Consider the following 15517-nt stretch of genomic DNA (forward strand, 5'->3'; position numbering starts at 1 on the left):
AGAGAACGAGCAAAGTTAGCGTGAGCGAACAACCTGTTTGCAAACACAATGTTAACTCTCTTCAACGCTCTTCCAATTGACAACGACTTAGTGCTGGCGAATGTCGGCAATTGGACACCAATCGGACAGATGGCAATGCGAAGGTATAAAAGGACGCACCAAAAGGCGCGTTATTCAGTTTTAGTCCTGACAGCCCTTGCGGTAGAACGTGTAAAGTGAACTTGAAAAAATCGATAAACGCGTAGATGATCAAATTGGATATAGAAACCAAATAGTGTTGGCTTAGCTGAGCATGTGCGACGGTTTGTCGACAAGTGGGCGTCTGTTAAGGAAGGTTCAAACAGTCGAAGCAATCAAATAACAATAATAAGTGAATATTGAAGTACAATAAATTATTCAAAGGCAAAGTTGACAGCGACAAGTGTGTTAAAGTAACGGAAAATCGAAAATACGAAAATACTGTGCAAGTGTAAACAAGGAAAATTGGAAATATTCATATGAATTATATATTTGAGAATTGTGGCAAAGCATACTTTTATGCGCCCAGGCGTATTTACCGACGTGTGAGTGTGTGTAAGTGATTAACGTGTAAAGAGTGACCGACAAGCGCACGCATTTAACGCCAGCGGCTTAGTGGGCTGTTGATTTATACGCCGTTTGTGCTTTTATTGTGCTTTTAACGGTTTTAATGGGCGTTGCGTGCGACGGCTGTAAAGAAAAATCAAAATAAGGTTGAGAGAAAAACACAAAGAAACAGAGAATTACAGCATTTACGGTGACAAAGTAGAAACTGCAAAGTGTAAGGCATCGTAAACGAACTTACAAACTTGCAACCATACAACAACAGTGACAACAACAGTGTCGAATATGTTGCTTTTATCTCGCGCGTCGATTTTTTGGCGCTCCGGCGCTTTCGTGTCGTTAATTGGCACAATTCTTGTTGCATGTCTCATGCAACTGCCCGTCAGCGCGGTAAGTGTAATGCATAGCACGCAACAGCAACAAAAGGGGCAGCAGCAGCAACAACAGCGTCTTGGCAACATGTTGCGTGATGCCGCCTTTAATAAAAACGCTCCTAACGACCAAGTGCTTAGCGATAATGACGTTGCAACTGTCGACGAACTAGATGCCGACAATTATATTGGCGATGATTTTGCTAATGACTTCGCCGCTGCTTCGGAGCGCTACGCCGCCAGCGCTGAGTCCTCCAGTGTTGAGCTGTTGCGCTTTGTCGACGAGCGCGACGATGCAACGCTGGTACATGCAACAACCACCGGTGCTGCTAGTGCGATCTCCACCACCACCCCCAGCATCTCAACAACTACCATAACAGTGGCGCCACCGCATGAGCAGAACGCTGATGCACTGCCGCTCGCCGAGCAGGTGCAATTACTTTCCAAACAGTTAAACGCACTGATGATGCGCCGTCGTGAGGATTACGAGCTGCTCGAGCACAATTTGCGCAAATCGTTGAGAATCGGCACGACTGCGGGCGATGTGCTGTCGGCCGGTGCTGAGGATGCAGATATGCGCACCGAATTGCAGGATTTGCGGTAAGTAGCCGAAATTAATCGATCGATTTACGCGCACACAAATTGCGTGACACTTCAAGAAATTTGCGGCAAGTCACAAATTAGGTGTCTAATAGGCGTTCGTGCGCCTGATAACTAGGTCAGTTGGATATCTATAAATAGACACAGACTTCACTAGAACAGACAACGGCCTTGCCACAATCGGTTTGTTGCAGCAGTCTTGCTTCCTCAGCGTTTGATCTTCGATGTTTCTATTCTTGCACTTGTTTTGCTTGACTGACTTTATTGTATTCCGTGTTGCAACCGCCACCGTTGCTGCTATAATTATTTTTCCCGTGGCTATTTGAGCTCTTTCTTCTTGCCTCTCTTGCTTCGTTTGCACATCGAATTTGCGCCCATTTTGCCGTTGCTTTTGTTTGATGTGCAAATTAGTTATTGAATATTAATCAGCTAGTTGCAGCGCAGAGCTAGTCCTTCTCACCTTTCGCTTTGCTTATAATATCTTCTACTTCTAGGTACCTATGGTTGTATTGTATGCGTAATTTTAAGGATTAAATAATAAACGTAAAATTGAAGGATTAAAGAACATTTTTTTGTGAATTAGAACATTTGTTAATATATATATTATTTAATGTCCTTGTAATTCTGCTTTTTTAATGATAACCATATCGGTTAATAATGTATGTTTTACTGAACTGTAAAAATATTTAACTGTCTTGAAAAATATTTTTATAATTACGACAGCACTTTTGACAAATAGCAGATTTAATTCAAAACTATAATACCATACCTCGAATGTATAGATGCTGTGAATTCATTTGAATATTTATTACTCCAAAAACTTTGAACTCTCTACCTTTTATGTGCAGATCTTTCAAAACGAGTTATTAAAATAAATTTTTACAAAAAATATTTACAGATGATTGATTTCAATATAATAAATATTTCAGAGATTATGCTTATTTCTCAAAAGTTTCTGCTATTTTTTCTTTTGTTTCTTTTTTGTTTTAAGATGTATATATATGTAGTTTTATGACCCCAAAGGCCATTTTAAAATTTTCTGAGCTCTTCGAAACCGTTGTTAAAATATTATATTTTCAATCAAAATTTTACTATCGATTTACTAATGTGGCTGTTTTGTATATATTTAAAAAATTAAGAGACTAGTTAAAATTGTGTCAAACTCTTATCAATTCTCTCGGACTTTTTTTTTAGACTCGGATCACATTATTAGTAAAATATATTAAGTTTTGACTTTTACTGGATGTAATTGTATTCTAATCTGAAAATCTGCAGACAAATAGCTGGCTTTCGCATCAAATAGATTTCAGATGTCACTTAGAATACTTATATAAGTCATAAATTTGTATTGTATTTTTTCGAAAGGCATTACAAGTAAGTCTCTTACTTGAGCAAGTTTTCAATACATCCGATAGGCTAGTAGATATGATTAATATGTTAAATATTTGAAAATAATTTATTGATTTCGTATCGATTATTGTCAAAATATGGCATATGAAGGACATGAAATATAACCTTTAACTTTGTTATTTTTTTTTACTCTCCAACTTTGAAAAAATGAAATCTCATTTAGTGTTTATTATCCATGTGACGAACATTGCACAGTTTTTAAATAACAAGTTAATTTTGAAGAGATTTGTATCTCTTTTATCAAATTGGTTATATCCCAATGCGAATTGAGAGCAACCGTATAACTTTACTTTGAATCGAACATAAATCTGCTCAGTACTAAATGGTGATTTTTAGTTGTATAGAAATTTTAAACGAACTTCTCTTGTCAAAACAGCTATTACACATAACACAAATCTTCATTATAGCTGAATTTCGAGGTTTCTTTGCTTAGAGTGAAACTTGCTTTAAATCCGTTAAACTCATTTCTGTGTGTTAACGATAAGTTGAGGCTTAATGCTAATGCCTTTGAGGACAAAGAAAGTCAAACTATTTATTATTCTGTATTTTATTTGAAATGAGTATTCTCTAAAATAATTATTTTGACATAGTATAACAGCCTTTTTATATCAGATGCCAAATTACTTGAATTGTTTTCCTTGCATTGATTGTGTGTTTCGTAGTGAAACATCGGTTTATTTGTACAGCTTTAAAATACATTATTTGGTGAATGATGAATAAACATGCATTAACCCCGCAGTAAACGGAAATACGAACACCAATGGATATTACTTGGAAAACAAAAATTATCAGCTAATAACTTCAATGTTTCAAGGAGCCTTGTCGTGGCAAGTGCTTTTTGATTCGGAGAATTTTTAATATCAATTCTGCAAGCATCAAAGTATAATATATTATGGATGAATATAAAAAAGTATTCTGACTACTAGTAATTTTTAGTATAACAATGGCCTGACAAAGCAGTGAAAAATATTTCTGTTGATTATTGTAAACACACAGATATCAATTATTCATGAAAAATAATGTATTATCCACCATACCATTTTATTTAGATAGAGACAGGAGTAAGTAAACTATATTATATAGGAAATAGGAGTAAAAAACAAGAAAAAACGTTATATTCAGTTGCAGCGAGGCTAAACAGATACAAAAGATTACTTACAAGAACCTGATTTTGTATGGCAACTATAAACTATATTGGTCCAATCTATACAATTTCTTCTTTTATAACGTTGCTTTGAACACTAATTCATGACAATTTCGTGAAGTAAGCTCTTCAAATAAAAAAGTTTTCCATAAAAAAATTGTTTTAAATCAATCCGTTTGTATGGCAGCTATATGCTATAGTGGACCGATATTGACAGTTCCGACAAATAAGTAGCTTCTTGACGTGAAAATAACGTTTGAAAAATCGATCGATATCTCAAAAACTGAAGAACTAGTTCGCGTATATACAGATACATAGATGGTCATGGCTAAACAGGCGCACCTCGTCACGCTGATCATTTATATATATACTTTATTTCAGACCTTTCCTTTTGCAAAATATCATTACAAATATCGTGGCAAACTTAATAAACACTGTTCAGAGTATAATTATGGACTAGCAGCGAGATATCCAATAGATAATTTTTACCTAAATAAAAAAACGCCAAGTAGGGTCATCAAAAGTCACTGCGATGAATAATAAAAACTGGAACTTGAAAAACAAAAATTTCCGACAAATTTTTACTCAAGCTTTAAAATGTTTACAATGACAGGAAATAAAATAGCGATGTGTGTATGTTAGTGAGTGAGCTATTTATGGCAGAACCCGCCAGCGGCAGACATCGTAAAGCAAATGTTGTTTTTTTATGGTTTTTCTCCACTTTATTGAAGCATAAAACATGCAAATCAATCACGAATGAAAAGAAGATACTAAAAATTCTCTCAATATTACACAAACAAAGATGCAGGCATATAACAAGAACGGTAGCTGCCACTAATAAAAAAAAAACATATCTCGGCATAACATATCACAGCGAGCAGTCAATCAAAATTCCATGTAAGAAAAAATAATAGACGCAATAAAAAAGCTGATGCTGGATGGTAGTTGCCAAAATCCCTTTAAACAAGGCGGCAATACATCAAACTGTGCCTGCGTTTCAATAGGACTTTGAGAGAGGGATCACATGCAGACATATTTATGTGTGTGTGTGTATGCTGTTGTATTATTGTATGTTGTCACAGCACCAAGTGGCAAAACATCATCGAAGTATGTACCTACAAGACACGCACACACACACACCCACACATGTTCAGCTGAATGCTCGAAAATGTGTACGAAATCACACGCAGAGTTGTCACGAATAAAAGACTACGAAGAAATATACCACTACAGTTGCAAGCGTACATATGTGTGCGTGTGGCAGGTGTGTGTAGCAAGGATGCCCGCAGGACACACCTACAAATGTACGTGCCGCTCGGCAAAGTAAAATATATCATAAGAGCATACAAAAACACACATATGTGTGAATATCTGGCTGTGTGCTGGCAGTAAAACATTTACGGTGTGGCAGGAAAGCGTGTATGAAATCAAAACCCTGGTAGGCAACAATATAAGCAGCGTAGTAAACGTGGCTGCAGCAACCAAAGCAACAGCAGATATTATGCAATAGCAATAGCGCCAATATGAATGTGATATAAAGCAGAATATAGTGCAACACACACACACACACTTTCACAGAGCTACGAGACAACGCTAACACAGAGATAAATAGTCGAATAGTCTTGTAATTGTGGTCTATTACAAAAACAACAAGTAAGGATTTCACGTAAGCAGCCACAGAACCTGTTTATAGCCGTGCGTATATGCTTATCTCACACACACATACATACAGACGTTCAGTGATCCCTGCCGCATAACACATGGTACACATGTTACCTTGAATGTGGGTAAACATATCCACATTTGTGTTGTTGCGCAATTTGTTAACGCCTGCGGCTGAATTTCTAAATTTTGTCTGCTGCTTGCCGCGTTTTCGATGTTGCAACATCTTTTCCTCCCTTTATTTATTTATTGTCCGCTCATTATATTTACTTTGCGTTGATGCTCGCACAGCAGTTACCAAAACACAGACCCGGAAAGGAAAACATAGACATAAAATGTCAGTTAATATTTCATAAGTATGAGCTAATATTACTGTTATGTTGCTGAATTAATGCAATGGCATTTATATCACTTTAAATCGAATTTCTTCTGTATATATTTTTACAGCTGTGCCCAGAGCAAGAAACTCTGTGCAAGCGGAAATTGAGCAATAACAAGCGGAAAGTAGTATTTAAATGCTTTATTTTTCCTTTTAAAAATTTAATTTTTCCATGACTTTTATTTGCAGAATAACACAAAATATAAACCATATACCCTTTCTAGTTCTATCACTAAGCGTAACTAAAATTATATCACTGCTAAACATTCTCAAACGACAGTAGAGCTTTAGAAAGTTCTCATGGAGCTTTTATTTACTCAACACTTCCTTTTGGAGTCTAACTTATTTTGCATTCAGACACCAAGATGTGGATCACTCTAAAGAAATTGCAAATGACAGTCCTTTGTGAAACTAGACAGCTCCTATAGTTGGATCTCATGTATGGAAAAAGCACCTTTAACCAGGCACTCAGAAAAAAAACTTTTTTTGTAGGTTCATAAGCGTAAGTTTTTCACATTGCATCTTAAAAAGTTACACCCTTTCCATTATGGGTGTCACATTGTGATAACCCTTATCGTTAAAACAATACCTAACTCATTGGTTTTAGTTGCGTGTGGATGTAGAAAAAAGGATAAAAAGGAAAAGAACATATTGTAGATTGCAAAAAGCAATGTGAGATAGACTAATAGAAAGAGATTTAGGCAGAGACCAAAAATGCAGTAGAATGAGAAAAGACGGTCAGCCAGGAAGGGCAATTCAGATGAACTTTACCGTATTTATGGAGACTCAAAAACCTAGGTGCAAAAAAAAAAAATAGAAAATTAAAAGAAAAGAGAGAGACAAACTTAAGTGTGAAACGAAAGTTATCTCTATGTGTCGATGTCGGGTCACATTTGGGAGGATTTGGTTAAGGGACGTATCAATGATAAATTCACAAAAGGTTACAAAATTTAATCTCTTATTTAATGCAACTAAGAAAATGTTCCAAATGATTTTAAAAATACAAAAAGACCACATTTTTATATTAGTTATTACAACTATTACATTTCAGAAATGTGTGCTGAGTTGATTTAGCCATATTCGTATGTCTATCCGTCAGGTTCTATTTTAATAAACCAATCATTGAGTTTTCGAGTAATCGTGCTGAAATTTTACACACGTCCTTTGTTTTAGATAAGCTCTTCATTTACGATCAAGTACATGTCCTTGTATGGAAAACTTCTTTATTTGACGAGATTTACGACGACGATACTTATTAAAACAAAAAATTGCTACAATCACTGAAGAACTTATTCAGATCGAATCACTATAGCATACAGCTGTCCTGCAAGCTGACTGATCAAATCCAGTCGTTATATTAAAAACTTTTTTATATGACGAGATATCTTTACAAAATTTGAAATAAATTATTACCTAAGGCAATGGTACAATCTACGAAGAATTTGTTCACATCGGACTAGTAGAACATATAGCTGCCATACAAACTGACCGATCGAAATGAAGTTATATATCTTTTTATACTATAAGAAGTGTAGATGTAAAAGGTATTATAGCTTTGATGCAGATGAAGTTAACGTTTTTGCTGGTTTTAATAATCGTTTGTTAAAAAATTTCATTCAAAATCTTAAAAATTTTAAACTCATTAAATTTCAAGAGCACTTCCATCACTAAGAGGTTTATTTTAAACCCAACCAATATTTCATGCCATCCTTAAAATTATGCCTTATTTTCTATACATGTCTTGCAAATATTGTTTGATTTACGAATTAAAGCTTAAATTTTTGAGTTTTGCTTTGTACAATTAGAAAAAATAATTTTCAAACGGCCTATTTCGCCATCGAATATATATATTGTACGTATGAGTGTTCTTTCATATACTTGTATACTTAGTTAGTATAAGTATATCTACACATTTTTATGTAAAACCGCCGACCTGCCGCAATGCAAACTGGCACTGCCTACGTCAGTCCTGATTTTTGAAGCAACAATTTTTCTATTCACCACCGAGCAAAGTTTCGAAACCCTGCAAGCATGTTAATGAATACCTCTGCGTATGTACTTGCATGTCTGCGTATGAAAAATTGTGTGCGTGTGAGAAGCTGCGGAACAAAGGTGTACGCAAACAAAACCATATTTACTTAAATTTTGATATCGGATATGCACGCAACAGGGAGACTGCATTCATGCGAATTTCAACGTCGATACAGAAAAAGATATATATATTTATATGAGTGTGTTTATAGATACGCGCATTTATAACGGCATGTATTTAAGGTAGAAACTTTGCAAGTTCAAATAGCATCGTTATCCTCACTGAAATGAGAGACACTTTGATAACACATATGGAGGGAAACATAGGTATAATTATGGTTTTCTGGCAAAGTAAGTTGTCTGGTTGAGAAAATATGATAAGGAGTTTATTTTGACATAAATTTTATTAAAAAAAAAAAACTGTGAGACTACAGCTAATCAAAGAAATGGTGGATATATATATTGATAAATATATAAGCAGCCATATATTAATGAGTTTTAAATGTCTTCCCTGTTTTACAGATAACCAACTACAATAATTGTTATATGCAATAAAATATAAACTTTGTCAGTTAAGCGTGTGATTAATAAAGGCAAAACTATAGGTTTTTATATAATAAATATATACTCGTAATATCTATGTTCGATTTGTAACTAATATTATATTTCTCATATAAGACATGTTCAAATTCAATATTTGTATGGAGACACATCGCTTGTTTACCTGCTTTCATATGCGATACAGTGACAATCGATCGTATTTGTGATTTAAGTTAAAGTGATTTGAAAATCCCATTTTCTTTATCCATACGAAAATAAGATCCTTAAATACTTTTCTGTTCCAATTGTGATAAAATAAATGTAAAACAGTAAAAAACGCCAACTTCGGCTGCATTGGTCATTCACAGGTGCATATTTTATAGCACAAAAGGGTATAAAAAGATTTTTATCTTAATTTTGATCATCGGTTTGTATATGTAGCTACATGCTATAGTAGTCCGTTCTGAACAATTTCTTTGAAGAATATACCGTTTTTTAGACAATACTCCGTGCCAAATTTCGTGAAGATATCTTGTAAAAATAAGAATCTTTGGGAGAAAAGAACGTGTTCAAAATTTCAGCTCGGTATCTCTAAATTGACTCAGCGCATCATGCTGAACATTTATATGTATATTTTATAGGATCTCCTACGAAATGAGAAAAAAATTAATTTTTTTTTAAATCATACGCTAACGTGCCCCTTAAGTCACCCGTAATGAATATTTAGTTATAGACGAATATTAATAAAAGCACGTTATGATTACTCCTGAATTATTCATGGACTCTTATATATTGGAAAATGCGTTTTAGCCTTTCTAATTGAGATAATCGTGTAAAAATATTGAATTCTTTATATAAAATTAACGACAACTTATAAGAATTTATTTCCTAACGCCACCACACGATTTTCAATTCATTAATTCGACCACAAAAAACGCATATTTAATTACTGATCAAAAACACAACAAGCTTTAAATTCAGAAAGATACAAATTCAATATTTCTCCACAAATTATAACATACGATATTTTGCGCACGAGTTGCTATATATGCGGATTTATTTGCCAAAAAATTACCTTTGTGCTCTTAAATGTAATTAACATATCACACGCAGCCGCAAACCGCATACAAATATACACACACACTCACACCGCTTTTAAGCCGCCATAAATTCGAGTGAAGGCCAAATAAGTGATTGGGATTTAAAAAATAATTTATTTAACAACAAAATCGTATTTCAATTTTTTTTCTATTGACAAATATATAATAGTAGATATATAGAAAAGTAACATGCGAGTTACAAATTTAGCTTTGACAAAATAATTTTTAACGCATATCCGTTATAAATAGATAACGCAGTACAATTTCCGCACTATTCCACAAGTTGTTGGCAATCTAGTATTCACCAAATGCTATTAAAAATCAAAAACCACAAAAGGCTGGTGACTCAACACATATGCAGGCACTCGCCGGCAAATCAAACCTGCTCGCGATAAATCAAACGTGCGATAAATTAAGCCACAACTGACAAAATGCCGAGCCTGGTCGCAAACGCACAACTAAACAACAAAAGATATATTTTTTAAATATAAATAAAAAAAAAAATCTATAAAATTGCGCTCAGGATTACCCAACGATAAGCGCCCGAGAGGAATAATAATCCATGGAACCGCACATATATCAACTCATTCATTTATTTGCACAGTGATGCATTCAGCCATTCATTCTAATAAATACACGGGGTTAGACACACAACAACCGTTATATATTTAAGTGTGTATTTTATAGGAAAATCCTCTAACAAAAATACTATTCGAGTTTTCACACTTGCGATAACCGAGTGGCAGGGCGGCGAGAGCAAAATGCGCACGTTGAAGGGGAAAACTCGGAGATTTTGTTGTTGGCTTATATATATTTTCATACATAAATATCTATCTATAACTGTTATTCGGCAGCAGCAGTCGCACTCGCAGCTACAAAAGTATTTATTTCCAATATTTTCCGCAAATAGATTTTCACATACACACATATGTGTGCGGTAAATTTTTATTTTATTCATTTGCTATTCATGGCGTATCGACTGTCCCATTTTTTGTTTCCTCTTCACTTCCGCTACACTTGCAAACAGCATTCATTTAAATATCCGCTATGTGATCTAACGGATGAAAGTGATATCCTACACACATATACATATTATCAATACATATGCGTGTATGCGGCATGTGTGTGTGCATGTGCTTATCGCGTGATAGCAGAGTGCACGTGAATGCGAGTACATTCATTTTCATCAACCTATATATGCATTCGCACATGGCATTATCTATATTTTCGCTCCAATAATACCATTGAAAAATGTTTCTTCATAAAAAAAGTTTGGAAAAACTGTTATGGATTAAAAGTGCGATGGTGTTAGTGTTAGATGAATTGGATGCGAAATTGAACTAATGGAGGTATAAAGATTTGAAACAAAAAACATATGTAGCTGGTTGAAATCAAATTTAGATAAAACAAAGAAAAATACGCAAAATTTTTACTCGCATTTTATTTTTGGAAAAAGTAATATAATTTGTATATATGGTATATAAATATATTCCTTTTTTATAATTGTCAACATTTTAATACATAAACCGTTAGAACTTTTAGAGTATGCAATAACTATTTGTTAACATTTTTTCATAATTTTTTTCTCAACACTGTTTTCTAATCTAAAATAAAAGCGTAATATCTATCTCATAATAGAGAAAGCGATAACAGCAATGTCGTTATGTAACCATGTATAATTTATTTGTATTACTTATTTTTGAAGAAAATATCAATATAGTGGCTATCTTATTTAGATCAAAGTAAAGTTGGTTCTTTTTACTATATTTTCCAATTCCTTCGCGCATCTCGGGATGTATTTCTATGACCTCGAGACGAATATTTGCCTTGAGATCAGGCCCTTATTAAGCTAAAAGTTTTTTGATGTTCACATTGATACTCCAATAGCACAATACCAAAAATGTGGCATAAAATCTGAAGATCTGTCCAGCTGGTTTTTGACAGTATTCTGTGAAAAATGGAGGCCGGTGGCAGCATATTTATGTAACACTTTCTAATTCCTCGCTCTCAACAAAATTTATAAATGCAACACAGTTACAAGCAGCGATGCCTGCTAACCATTATACTTTCAACGAACTCAAAAATCCGACACAACTGAAAATTTGTTACGATTTATACCAACAAATTTCTACAATAGTTTGGAGCCATTTCAAAACACTTCGTATATGTTTTATATTCGCAAAATAATAAATACTTCAAGTAGAAGTACTTTCTTGAACTGGTTTTTGATAAAGCAAAATAACAGTGCTGCTCCGCTCCATGTTTTCTTACATAAGTTTTGGACTTCGAAAATTGTGACCTAATATCGAACAAATAAATTAATAGTTTTAGTTTAGATGTTTTTAAACAATACGTCAAATTATCGTAAGTTCTGTAAGAATTTTATACTAGTTTAAAGCAAAAGGCCAGGTATCAACTAAGTGGCAACACTGTAAATGATAAAAGACCGAAAATTTTACAATATAATGTTATTTCCACACAGAATATTTGTTTTGGACATAAAAATAACTACTGAAGTTTAAAAAGGTACAAATGCAATGTACAACTTTCAGAGTATAGTAGCTATTGAAAGGATTAGATGTAAAAATATTCTTATTTTAATATTCTGAACATATTTTATACAAATTTATTATTTCACAGTATTTTTTCTTTCCGTCCATTTCCTTCTTCCATATTTCATTATTTATATTTTTTCACTGTTTTCCACATTCATCAAATTTATTTTTAAATCTCTGACACACCAAGGTAACTTTCTGAAAATACGCGTAGCCAAGCAAATTTTTTCCTTGTGCTTTCATTACATAACCACAGTGAGCAATATTCATTACGCAGCGACAGCTCTCTAACCACATTTACGCCACCACCAGCAGCACACTACTACATACAACTACGAGTGTGTGGCTACTCGCTGTGGCGATGGAATACAATCCACGGGTCAGCTTTTTGACATTGCCACTTTTGATATTGAAAAGCGCTGCGCCATGAAATTTCTGGCAAAAATTTTGTCAGACTGCTGACGTAGGCGCACAGTGCCTGCATTATACATGTGGGTGAAAATCGAATATTTTGGTCGAATGAGTAAATGGTACGAATTTGAGGGTCAAACAAAATCGAATATATTTTATATAAAAAATTTTGATTCTTTAGAATATTTAAATATTAAAACTTTCATGTAATCCTTACACTATCTAAAATTTAAATTGTTTGACATCTATATATAAGACTTCGTCTAAAACGAAAATTTAAACTTATGTATTATAAGCAATCAGCAATAACCAACATCGATTTCATCCAAAAACCTTTTCTATCATTGGCTTATTTGCTTACAATCCCAACAAAGGTATATTAAAAGCCAAAAACTTTTTAGTTACATAAGCTCGAAAATCAAACAGAAGTTCACTTATATAAACACATTCGTATGTACACGAAACTTCTCTACCTAAAATCTAATATTTTCGCTGAAAAAGACAAACATCAAATGCTAAAACCACCTGCAGTTATTAACAGTTATAACATCAACTTTCTACAAGCAGCCAGTAAACCAGCAAACAAAAAGGCAATTGCAATAAAAACTACAGGAAACCGCGAACAGCAACTACAAAACTAACAGCTACTTGTATATTGTAATATTGTGGCATTTGTGCTGTGGGTTCTCCGGTTGAAATGCCATTAAAAAGTTACTCATACGCAATGTAGTGCTGTTCACGTTTGCCGTTGAATATAAGTGTAGTTGTTGAATTTTCAAAGACATGTGCGTTGTTGCCAAATACCTACTATATAGCAAGACCGGGCGGGTAGTAGTGGCGGGCAATAAAATTAAACTCACTCGCAAATATTGAAGGCAATAAAAATAAGTCCTTGTTGTGGTGGTCTTGATGGTAATGCAACCACGATTTATGCCATTGGCGCTAAGTAGGGTTTGGTGTTAGGAAGATAGCACATTAATCAGCGAATCTAGTGTTGAAACTTTTATGATTATGTTCGCAAAAATTTTAAATTAATTAACATCGCGGGGAGGAAACCAATTTCTCACAGCAAATTAGAATAAATTTGAGGAATTATTTTAATTCGAAAAAGTTGCAAGTATTCCTTAGCACGATTGACTCTTTTAACGATCTACAATAGAAATTCCATTTACATGATATTCTATTTAAATTAGCTGCCGCTACTATTTATCCTCTACGCTACTTAAATTATATTTTAAGAACGATATAAACCACATCGACTACGCCTCCTAATACAAGACCTGCTTTACAGAGGCAATTATATTATTTATAGAAAATTTATTGCTGAATAGTCATTTGATTCACCGAAATGTCAATCAAAAGTCAGTCGATGTGTTTTGGGTTTACTGTAATAATTGCACACGCAACTTGCGTATCAGTTACTCACAGTCGTTTAGCCTTCAAAACGTACGAACGCCTACAATTTAAGAGTGCGAATTTGGATTTAGCTCGATTTCCTCGTCTCTAGGGAATTAAATTATATATTGTATATAAGGGCATTTTATATTGCTATTTATTGTAATAATGTAATATGTAGAAACAACGGAATGGTTAGTCGCATAAAATTTCCTTGATTTGTCGAAATATTTTGATTCCTTTTAAGCTTATGTGATATTCTAAGTTCAAAGGATGGAGAAAAAATTCAAATTAACCTACCTCAGTATATTAAGCGCATATTAGAGAAATTAGTCAAAAATATAACCTTTTTATGAATCTTATTTAGGTAGTAAATAACTGTTTCTTTCTTGCTATCTATCTATCTATATATTTATCTGTTCCCTCATAAACATCCACCAAAATATCGATTAGAGTGCATAGAAAGAATGGAGCGCCCCCTTATTTCTCACATACAGTTGTTGGCATCAGTTTATAAGAAAAATAATTGAAATTTGCATTATTCATTGCCTCCCATTTAGCATAAATATGCTAGTTCGCTATCTACATACATATGTGTACATCCCAACAGGGTGAGTACACACACACGGTCATTGCCAATGAACGCTGCCAACAAAAGTTATACAAAATGTCAAAGCAATTTAAAATGTAAATGAAATTGACTTTACAGTAACGCAGCCAAACATAGGGGGCAGAAGAGAGAGCAAGGGATAAAGTGATTTTTTGCAATGCGTAAAATACGTGGAAAGAAAATAATGGCTAATGCATGTCTTAAATAATTGACAGTTTGGATGTACAAGTCGAGAACACAAATCAAAAACTTAAACAAACAAGAAAAACCGTCAACTTCAGACCACCGAAGCTATAAACACCCTTCAAAAGTGCATTTCTTATAGAATAAAAGGGTACAAAAACCTTGGGATTTTCAGCAAAACGGTAAGTTTTATCATCATATCAATATCTCGGACCAAAGTTGTAGATTATAAAATTATTTATAAAAAATGTATCAATACTTTTTTCCTTACGAGCCATTGTTTCGGAGATATAACGATTCAAAAATTTAGAAAAGTTGTAATCGTTAATTCTAATTTGACCGGATTGTGGCCACATCATACAGGTTAACGGTACTTCAGCGAAAGCCACTTTGAGCAATCACATTCGCACACACTTTATTGCAGCCGAGTACCCTTAGGAAATCTACTTATGTTCGTGCACTTAGCTTGTACCAGGTATGCGTGTGTAATGAGGCGTCAAATGGCATTGTGATAGAATTGACGCAGGGAAAATTAAGTGGAAAA

At 34.0% G+C, this 15517-nt stretch overlaps 1 protein-coding gene across 1 annotated transcript in view; it reads left to right on the forward strand.

Annotated features, from left to right (window-relative positions):
* The first annotated feature begins 200 nt into the window (after positions 1–200).
* The window catches only part of sca (scabrous), an 86803-nt gene continuing 71486 nt past the window's right edge, over positions 201–15517 (forward strand). The window contains exon 1 of the mRNA XM_014243525.3: positions 201–1553. Coding sequence (XP_014099000.2) covers positions 868–1553 — 686 coding nt within the window. The 5' untranslated portion in view covers positions 201–867. The remainder of the gene's footprint in view (positions 1554–15517) is intronic.

This window comes from Bactrocera oleae, chromosome 4 (genome assembly GCF_042242935.1).
Source record: "Bactrocera oleae isolate idBacOlea1 chromosome 4, idBacOlea1, whole genome shotgun sequence".
Taxonomy (NCBI): domain Eukaryota; kingdom Metazoa; phylum Arthropoda; class Insecta; order Diptera; family Tephritidae; genus Bactrocera; species Bactrocera oleae.